The sequence below is a fragment of the Emydura macquarii genome, unplaced genomic scaffold (genome assembly GCF_026122565.2).
Source record: "Emydura macquarii macquarii isolate MOO-44397 ecotype Brisbane River unplaced genomic scaffold, CSIRO-AGI_Emac_v2 contig_2680, whole genome shotgun sequence".
NCBI lineage: Eukaryota > Metazoa > Chordata > Testudines > Chelidae > Emydura > Emydura macquarii.
The window spans coordinates 2,896,492-2,906,869 of NW_027132817.1; the positions used below are offsets into that span (position 1 = coordinate 2,896,492).

General features: G+C 39.1%; 1 protein-coding gene across 3 annotated transcripts in view; it reads left to right on the top strand.

The window, feature by feature from the left end:
- Positions 1–4,079, top strand: part of PRIM2 (DNA primase subunit 2) — a 294,044-nt gene extending 289,965 nt beyond the window's left edge. For all 3 annotated transcript variants that reach the window (XM_067565537.1, XM_067565536.1, XM_067565538.1), the window contains one exon: positions 3,403–4,079. In XM_067565537.1, coding sequence (XP_067421638.1) covers positions 3,403–3,630 — 228 coding nt within the window. In that variant the 3' untranslated portion in view covers positions 3,631–4,079. The remainder of the gene's footprint in view (positions 1–3,402) is intronic.
- Positions 4,080–10,378: the final 6,299 nt, after the last annotated feature.

Genomic DNA, 10,378 nt, shown 5'->3' on the forward strand with positions numbered 1-10,378 from the left:
CACTATCCTTTTGCTTATTTAAAGTGGGGAGGGTGGGGAATGTACGTTTGCATTTCACTGTCCTTTGTGATCAAATCTCATTTAGTGAAAGCTTTTGAAAATGAATCATAGCTAATTGATACCATTTGCTGTACCACTAGGATTGTTCCATATGGCTTTTTCTGTAATACCAGCTGCCTCATTATCAACTGTCATTGGAAACTGCTTTATTAAAACCTAAAGATCCCAGAGGTGCAACGCTGTTGCCTCACTTCCTTTCAAAACCACATTTGGTACAGCAGAAATGTGAGACCAATGTTTGCGTGAAGGTCAATGTGAGAAAAATATATTGCATCTAAAGAAATGTTTACGATATCATTACCTATTAGATGATATAAAGTAAAATTTGTTTAAAGTAAAATGCCCTTTTCTCTGGATCAATATAGATTATAAGATCAACTTTTTTTTATAGTACATCATATATAGTTTTATTTTTCCTTTCATGCTGAATTAATTGCATCTATAAATGAAACTGAAAAACTTACCGAAGAAATTCAGTTTCAGTCTATTGCTGGTTTGTTTAAGTTGTGAAGACACAAAGAACCTTTAAGGAAGAATTAATTATACAATTTTTAAAAGTTGTAAATGCCTAGGTTACTTACAAAATAATATTTTTTTTCTTAAAAATAACACAAACAGTCTGACTAAACACAAAAAGCAAGGAAATACACATATGCGCCTTGTTTTTATTTGTGGATCAAACAAGCCATTAATTTCTCAGATTAAGTTTTATGCCATCAGAGCAGTACAGAGCAGAAAAATCCTCATGGAAATATATTTTTGGGAAAATAGACTGAGCAGAAGCAGTAAAAAAGCAATAGAGTATAAGTGCAGAATTTCCTTAAAGCAGAGTTGTCCAAACTGCAGCTGATGACGTTCTAGTAAGACTCAGCAATACCCTTCAACTTGAACATGGGGAAGAAGTGTGTGGAGACTACATTTAAGATATTCAAAGATGACTATAAGATTCAGTTGAATTAATGGGAGCTGTGTGGGTAAAACCCCAAGTCATTTGTGAAAAATCTCAATTTATACATCTCATCTTGCAACTTCTTTTTCATACAAACAGATACTTGTTTTTTCATAGTTCATAGTTTTGATAGGAGAAAAAAGAGTTACTGTCCAAAAAACCAGACTGAGATTCTAAGGATAAAACAGGAAGGCTAGTAAAGAGATTTGGGTTGAGTGGCCTTCAATTTGATGAAACACTCAGCTCCATAATTCTCTCTTCAGACACTGCTGGTGTAGGCTGGCTAAGACCTAGGGCTGGTTCACACTGACCGTGTGATTCAGCAGCAGTCGACGGGAGTTACGCAACTACGCAGAGTAATTTGCGTAACTGACGTTGACTGCTCAGCTTCCCTTCTGCGCGCTGTTCACACTGCACTGAGCCGACGGAAACAGTGTTCCCATCGACGCAGTGCTACGCTACTTGAGGGGGTGGACTTACTCAGTCGACTGATTGATCGATTGAGGGGGTCTCACTGACCACTCAGTCGATCATGAAAGATCAAAAATCTGGCGGCGGCGATTTTGCCGCCGTCAGTGTAAACATAGCCTTACTCACATAATACAGAGATGAAATCTAAAGAATGGGGAAAATAGTCAAAAGAAGTAGCATAGATTAATCAGCACTCCAGATTAGGGGAGAGGGTGTATGTACCTCACTTGCTTTTAAGATTTTTAATGTGACAGTCATATTGCAGTCCCAATTGCTTCTACATACTTAGGCAGTAGCAGTTGCTAAGTCTGCTTTTCATCATGTATTTGGCAAGGAGGTTCTGACCTTTTCTTTCTTATGTAGGATCTCACTGCAGTTATCCAGGCCTTTGTCACATCAAGGCTAGATTATTATAATACAATCTAATTTAAAACCCTTCGAAGTTTGGAACTAGTATAGAATGTGACTCTGCATTTATACAGCAATGTTTTATGCAAAGAGCACATGACATCAGAATGCATGATTGCACTGGCGTCGGATTGACTAATAGGTGAACTATAAAGTGTTGATTTTGACCTATAAAGTCCTCAGTAATTTGTTTTCATATGATACTGTGGCATTTGTAGTCATCTGATATGCTTTCACCGACAGCCTGTTCCTAGTACAAAAAGGATATTGGCAGCCGAGAATTTCCAATTGGTGCCTCTTAACTTTGGAACTTGCCCTTCCACCTTGGTTCATCAGATCCTAGAGTTGGTGATCTTTTTAATTGTTCTCCCTGGTTTTCCTGTGGCTTGTGGGAAGGTAATGAAGGGCTTTAAAGGGTGGATGCTGAGGAAAACTTGACTAAGAGTTCCTTTTAAAAGACTTTCTGGCTTGTTTATAGATGTTTGAAGCTTGTAAGACCTTGACGATAGGAGGGATAGGAGTTATAAATGAGGCTGTGAAATGGATACGGCCGAGTAGCTTGCTTTTAGGACTGTGAAGATTATTTTTAATGTTTTGGTATGTTTGATAACTGTTTAACTAGTTTTCAGATTGTGTAAATGACTAGAGATTTAACTAATAGGAGCAATCACAAACCAAAATACATAATTATGGTAGTTGAATGAAAAGACCTGCCTGACTTTCACAAGCAATTCAAAATAAAGTAGAATGCACATTATAGTGGTTTCTCTTCCTTCTTTCCCACTAATCAGAAGCTTACATGCTGTTTGGTAGACAGGTGCCCACTGGGGTTCCATGGAGTTGGATCACTCATGTCCTGCCAGCTTAGCCCAGTGCCAGTGGAGCAGAGACAAGGAGGCCAATGGCCTTCTACCTAAATCTGCAGCCTTGTTGAATATAAATCACTTCTGTAGTCAACATCAGTCAGGGCTGCGGTGCGAGTAGGGACAGTGGATCTACAGTTTTATCCATGGCCTCAGATTTTATATTGAGAGCCAATCCAGATTTGTTTCATGCAACTTTGCCTGTCCTTACTGCTGTTCCCCTCTGGTCCATTAATCCTAGACTAGTCTGGAGCCCACCTGCAAAGTTGGGAAAAAATGGATGTAAAAAGTAAGTTGGGTTCACCAGGTAACAGCCTATATAGTTTCCACACTTACGTAGTTTTGCATGTTTTATTTACATTTATTTGTGTTTCGTGCAACAACACAAGAAAGACAGTGTTAAAATAATATCTTACAGGGTTTTTAAAACAATAATGTTTTGTTCCTAAAATATAGGAGAAGGAGGTTTGTATAGATCCTTTGCATGATAGTATTGAATCAGACAAGTATCTGCAAAATGATCCCCCCGTTTTCTTAAGCAAAAGATAAACTAGTTAAATGACTAATGCTACTGAATGTATTTAATCTAATCTGAAACTCACCTTTTGAAATACTGTATAATAATTCCTTTTTCTTTCCTTCTGTGTACAGGTTGATGATATTGGGTTTTCTTTGAATCATCCCAATCAATATTTTGCAGAGAGTCAGAGGCTACTAAGTGGTGGTAGAGAAGCGAAGAAAGAACCAAGTGAACCAGAAAACTCCCAGCAAAAACCGAGCAGTCAGAAAAGTACAAATTCATGTTCCATTCCCAATTCTTCAAACACAGAAGCAGATACAGAACTGGAGGGGCTGGATGCATATTTCACTGAAGATTGAGAAAATTTGTTGTTTGTTTTTCACCCCTTCATTACTTTGCTCTCATTTTTAGCAACATTTTCCCTCATAGTAAGAGAGTACTTGGTTTTCTGGAGAACATGGGCCTGTAACACTTTGGGTTGGCTGATGAAAGGAAAGAAGAGATACATAAATTGTAATTACATTCAGTACTCTTCCTTGTAGTTAGAGCACATCAGTTCCAAAGTGCAGTCAATTTCTAACCGCTTGGGGCATGGGAACCACAAGTTAGTTCCTAAATTTGCATGACATTGCAGTTTCTGTGACTTGTTCTGTTTGTTTCTACACTCATAAGCATTTTGCATGTAGCCTATCTTCCTACCGTATATGCCACATTTTTATATAGCTTTCTCTACACTATTTTTCTTTATAAACATATGTTGAATTGTAAACATATGTAATTTTTCTTAATAAACATATGTTAAAATGTTGTGGTATTTTCTTGTTCAACTTTATTTCTAGAGTGATGCCAGCTGCCTAAATCATATGCACAGATATGTCTTTTTAAAGAAATATTGTTTCTTGGGACATGGGGGACATCTTTAATTAGTAGTATTTATTTACAGTCTATGATTTGGTGGTTAAGGATTCAGATCATTTTCAAAATTCTTATCTATCTTTCTATCTAAGGTATGTATAGGGCCTTCATTTCCATCTGAGCGACTTATAATCTTTTAATGTTTTATTGTCACATCAGTACTTTGACAAAATGGGAAGTACAATTATTGCAATTTCACAGATATAGAACTGTGGCACAGAGAGACTATGGACCAAATTTATAAAGGTATTTGGCTACTGCTCCAGTCAATGGTGCAAAGCCTAAGTGATTTAGGTGGTGAAATCTCCTTTTCAAAAGTGACGTAGGCACTTAGAAGCCTAAGTCTCATTAACTTTCAATCAACTTAGACTCCTAAGTGCCCAAATTATTGCTGAAAACCAGACTTAGCTGTGTAAGTCATTGAGCCTTGCAACACTGAGTGGAGCAACGCCTGGATACTTTTAATAATCTAGGCATCAGTCACTTGCCTAAGGTCACACAGAAAGACTTTGGCACACCTAAGTTAGAAGCTAGTATCCTAACCAATGCACCATCCTTCCTTTAATTAACATTTTGTTAAATTTTAATAAGTTCCTAAAATAAGTATGATACTAATAATTAGATAAATAAGAAGATCGAAATGAAGATTTTATATTGCAATACCACCTGGAGCCCCTGCTGGTTTAGGTTTAGGGAATCCCTGTGCTGAAGATCTTACAGTCCATATAGACAAGGTAGACAAAGTGGGCCTGGTGAGGAAGTTGTAGTATCACCATTTTATAGATGGGCACAGAGAGATTAAGTGGCTTGTTTAAGTGGCTTTCACAGGAAGTGTGTGAAAGAACTGGGGATTGAAACCAGGTCTCTTGTGTGCCAGTGAAGGTGTAGAAATGATGCTGATGCATTAATCATGATAATTTGTGATTTAGTAAATACATTTCTGTTATACAATACTACTTGTAATTGAGGAGTTGCACACTTCATCCATGTGTTGCACATTTACTATGAAATCTTCTAAGTTAAGAAGGAGCTGCTTTGTTCTCTTTGTTCATTCTGTCTCATTGCTCACATGGATCATAGACTATTAGAGTTGAAAGGGACATCAGGAGGTCATTTAGTCCAACCCCCTGCTCAAAGTAGGACTAACCTCAACTAAATCATCCCAGCCAGGGCATTGTCAAGCAGCAGCTTAACAACCTCTAAAGATGGAGATTCCACCACCTCCCTAGGTAACACATTCCAGTTCTTCACCACCCTCCTAGTGAAAAACTTATTCCTAATATCCAACCTAGACCTCCCCCTCTGCAACTTGAGACCGTTGCTCCTTGTTCTGTGATCTGCCACCACTGAGAACAGCCTCGCTCCATCCTCCCTGGAACTCACTTTCAGGTAGTTAAAGGCTGCTACCAAATCCCCCCTCATTCTTCTCTTCTGTAGACTGAACAAGCCTTGTTTCCTGAGTCTCTCCTCATAAGTCTTGTTCTCCAGCCCCCTAATCATTTTTGTTGCCCTCCGCTGTACTCTCTCCAACTTGTCCACATCCTTTTTGTAGTGGGGGGGCCCAAAACTGGACACAGTACTCCAAATGCGGCCTCACCAATACTAAATAGAGGGGAATAATCACTTCCCTTGATCTTCTGGCAATGTTTCTACTAATGCAGCCCAATATGCTATTAGCCTTCTTGGCAACCAGGGCACACTGCTGACTCATATCCAGCTTCTTATCCACTGTTACCCCCAGGTCCTTTTCTGCAGAGCTGCTGCCCAGCTTGTCGGTCCCCAGTCTATAGCTGTGCATGGGATTCTTCTGTCCTAAGTACAGGATTCTGCACTTGTCCTTCTTGAACCTCATCAGATTTCTTTTGGCCCAATCCTCCAGTTTATTTAGGTCCTTCTCTATCCTATCCCTTCCTTCCAGGGTATCTACCACTCCCCCTAGCTTAGTATCATCTGCAAACTTGCTGAGAGTGCAATCTACCCCATCCTCCAGATCATTAATGAAGATGTTGAACAAAACCGGCCCCAGGACCGACCCCTGGGGCACTCCGCTTGTTACCAGCTGCCAGCTAGACATCACGCCATTGATCAGTACCCGTTGAGTCTGATGATATAGCATGGCCTAACATCTAAACAAATACTTGGCCTCAGTATTTAATAATGGTAGTCAGGTACTTCGGGGTAGTGGCAGAGTGGCTAATGGGAATGAGGATACAGAAGTAGAAATAACCACATGCAAGGTGGAAATCAAAGTCAACATCTTAATGGGGCCAAATCTGGGGGCCCAGATCCAAGAATATGAAGGAAACTGGCACATGAAATTGCAAGCCCCGTAGCAAGGATTTTTAATGAATCCATAAACATACCCTATGACTGGAGAAATGTAATATAGTACCTATTTTTAAGAAATGTGGGGGGGGGGAGTAATCCAGGAAACTACAGGCCCATTAGTTTGTCCTCAATTGTATACAAGACCTTGGAACAAATTTTGAAAAAGAAAGTAGTTAAGGGACACAGAGGTTCAGAGTAATTTGGGTAAAATACAACATAGTTTTATAAAAGATAGATCGTGCCAGACCAATTTGATCCCCTTCTGTGAGAAGATAACCAATTTTCTAAACACAGGAGTGCAGCAGATCTAATCTGCCTGGATTTCAGTAAGTCTTTTGATACAGTTCCAAATGGGAAATTATTCGTTAAATTGAAGAAGGTGGGGATTGCTATGAGAATTGAAAGGCAAGTAAGGAGCTGGTTAAAGGGAAGACTTAAAGGTCATGCTGAAAGGTGAAGTGTCAGGCTGGGAAGAACGTTACTAGTGGAGTTCCTCAGGGATCAGTCTTGGGACCAATCTTATTTAACATTTTCATTCATGTCCTTGGCACAAAAAGTAGGACTATGCTAATAAAAATTCAGAGGGAAATGCTCAGCAGTTTCTGAAAATGAGGCCACCAACTCCTAAATCTTTCATTTTTTGCTGGTAAGGATGTGATAAATTAATATACTTAGTATTCAATAAGAATATCCCACTAGTGAGTAAATATTGGTTCTCACTGATCCTCCCCTCAGATACCCGAATGATCAAATCTACTTACACTTGCTTGAAAACCAATCAGCTTGCTCAATGAGTTGAAATATTAGTTCTTCTTCCAATATCCCCTTTCCTCCCTCACCATCACTAATAATAGTCCTATGCAAAACTTTCCAAACTTTGCCAAGATCCTGCTTCAGAATGTGTTCATTCTATTAGCAACTGTAGCATACCAGAAAATCTCTTCAAGTTTTCAAGTAAGATGCTTGAGCCTTCTTTTAAGTTAATTATTACTTCTCTCACATCTTTTTCCTCAAACATGCACAGCTACACCAGGCTCAACTTCAATACTTTTGAATAACGTGCCCTTACGTACAGTAATTCTCTCATATTTTTCCTTCACATTTTTCTCTTCCTCATTTCACTGGACTGTAGATCCTCTGAGTTATTCTGTGACATCCATTACCTAAGCTCTGCTGGAGACAGCTTCTTCGTCTCCTTTCCACATCTTTCCCTTTCTTACTCATGACATGAGTTACTGATCACAATTTCTAGGAGCGTCACTGTGAAATACCATACCTTAATTCATGTTAACTGAGTAAATGGTGCTTGTCACTGTACTACTCCCAGGCACTGCCTTTTATGTCATGCTACTTTTTTTGTATTTGTGCCTCAAGCACATTGATCCTCCATGTCACACAAATGGTTGTCCTCCTGTGCTGTCATTCCTTCTGAGTCAAAAGCCAACCATGTGTTGTCAATGTACCTCTCCTATTAATAGATCATTCCGAGAACATCAGTCTGTCTCGCTAAATCTAATCTCCAGTTTTAGTACCACAGCCAACAGTGCTTCACCTTGACATCAAAAATATTTAATACCTTATACCGTCACAAATTTCACCCCTGCCTTTCTACAAATAAATTCCCTAAAAACATTAATTCTATTTTTTATATCAACTCTCTGGTGAAGGAGGAAAAGGAGACTCGAGAACGATCTGTGGAATGAAACAAAACTCCTCTTCAGCATGCCCTGTATATGCTCTCCTCAGCATCATTGTAGTAAAATGGCCCTTTATGTTCTGCTTTCCTGCTTAGCAAGTTTGATAGATCTAATAATAAGGAAAAAAGAGGATAGCTACAATATTCAGGGTGGAATAGAAGAACCCAAGAAACGGTAAGGCAATAATATGCTAATTAATTTCAAATGTTTTATTTTTAGCGTAATCATATTAAAAAACAAAAATATATATCTTTCCTGTATAACCTGCATATTACTTGTTTTAAAAAAAAATACCTCTCAGTATAGTATCACGTTATTATTTATTTATTTTGTCGTCTCACATCATAGACTTAATCATTGTACTAGACATTACGTAATGTATATAGTTAAAAAAAGTCAAATGATCTCTAATCCATTCAAAAATGCTCTAGCTGAATCTAAAGTTATGAACTTAATGCAGGAATGACTGGGAGAAGTTCAATGGCCTGCATGAAGCAGGGCAGACTACATGATCATAATTGCCTTCCCAGCTTTATAATCCGTGCATCTAAGATTTATTTTCATATTCAATAAGGGTCCAATCCTGCAAGATGCTGAGGGCCCTCAATTCAATGGGAGGTGCTCAAAGGCTTGCAGCAATAACCCCAGAGAGTCAGCCCACAGCTTTGGGTACGGAGTAGGGTGACCAGATGTCCTTTTTTTTATTGGAACAGTCCCAATGTTCGGGGCTTTGTCTTACATAGCTGCCTATTACCGCCCACCCTGTCCCAATTTTCCAAACTTGCTATCTGGTCATCCTGGTAAGGAGTAGAAGCAAAATGAGTGGAAAGTAAGTCCTAATTAGAAAGTAAGTCTGCACTGCTACTGACTGGGGACCAACTGGGTAGGCAGTAGTTCTGCAGAAAAGGACCTGGAGGTTACAGTGGATAAGAAGCTGGATATGAGTCAGCAGTGTGCCCTCGTTGCCAAGAAGGCTAATGGTATATTGGGCTGCATTAGTAGGAGCATTGCCAGCAGATCGAGGGAAGTGATTATTCCCCTCTATTTGGCACTGGTGAGACCCCATTTGGAGTAGTGTCCAACTTTGGGCCCCCCACTACAGAAAGGATGTGTACAAATTGGAAAGAGTCCAGCGGAGGGCAACAAAAATGATTAGGGGACTGGCGCACAAGACTTATGAGGAAAGACTGAGGGAACTAGGCTTATTTAGTCTGCAGAAGAGAAGAATGAGGGGGGATTTGATAGCAGCCTTCAACTACCTGAAAGAGGGTTCCAGAGAGGTGGAATTACTAGGCTGTTTTCAGTGGTAGTAGATGACAGAACAAGGAGCAATGGTCTTAAGTTACAGTGGAGGAGGTCTAGGTTGGGTATTAGGAATACGTTTTTCACTAGGTGGGTGGTGAAACACTGGAATGGGTTACCTAGGGAGATGGTGGAATCTCCATCCTTAAAGGTTTTTAAGGTGTGGCTTGACAAAGCCCTGACTGGGATGGTTTAGTTAGGGTTGGTCCTACTTTGAGCCAGGGGGTTGGACTAGATGACCTCCTGAGGGGTCCCTTCCAACCTTAATCTTCTATGATTTTAATTGTCAGAACAGGTCATTCAACTGGTAAAAAGTGCATGTCTTAAGAACCACAGCAGAGTTTCTTCAACCATTCATAATTGAACATTAGTGGTCTGCAGAAGATTTGCTTGCAGCTAATGGCTGGTTTTGCGCTGTTAGGTCTTTTTCTTTTTTTCAGCTGCTAAATTTCCTGGAAAGATGGCTACAAATATATGAAAGTTGTTACTTTCTTAGTTACTTTTGTATGGGTAAGCAATTGCTGTAGTTGCCAGAGGGATGTTATGTGATTGATTGAGAGATGTTCCATGTGATCATGAATGAGGGGAAGTAGTTGATTAGACAATCTCTCTGTTAAAACTTTTCACAGTTGAATACAATAGACTTACCAACTACTAACTTAATATAGTATATTAAAAAGACAATGTTATATCAGGCCTGAAGGTGGTTGTTTTAAGAAGTGGTTTTAACAAAAACTAATATTAATGGATTTTTTTCATTAATTGTATTTTTTAATGCCTAGGAATGTTTTTGTCTGGTTTTAAATATTTCCTCTATAGTCTTTGCTTCTCAAAATTGCATCATTAGGATAGTATATGTGGAATG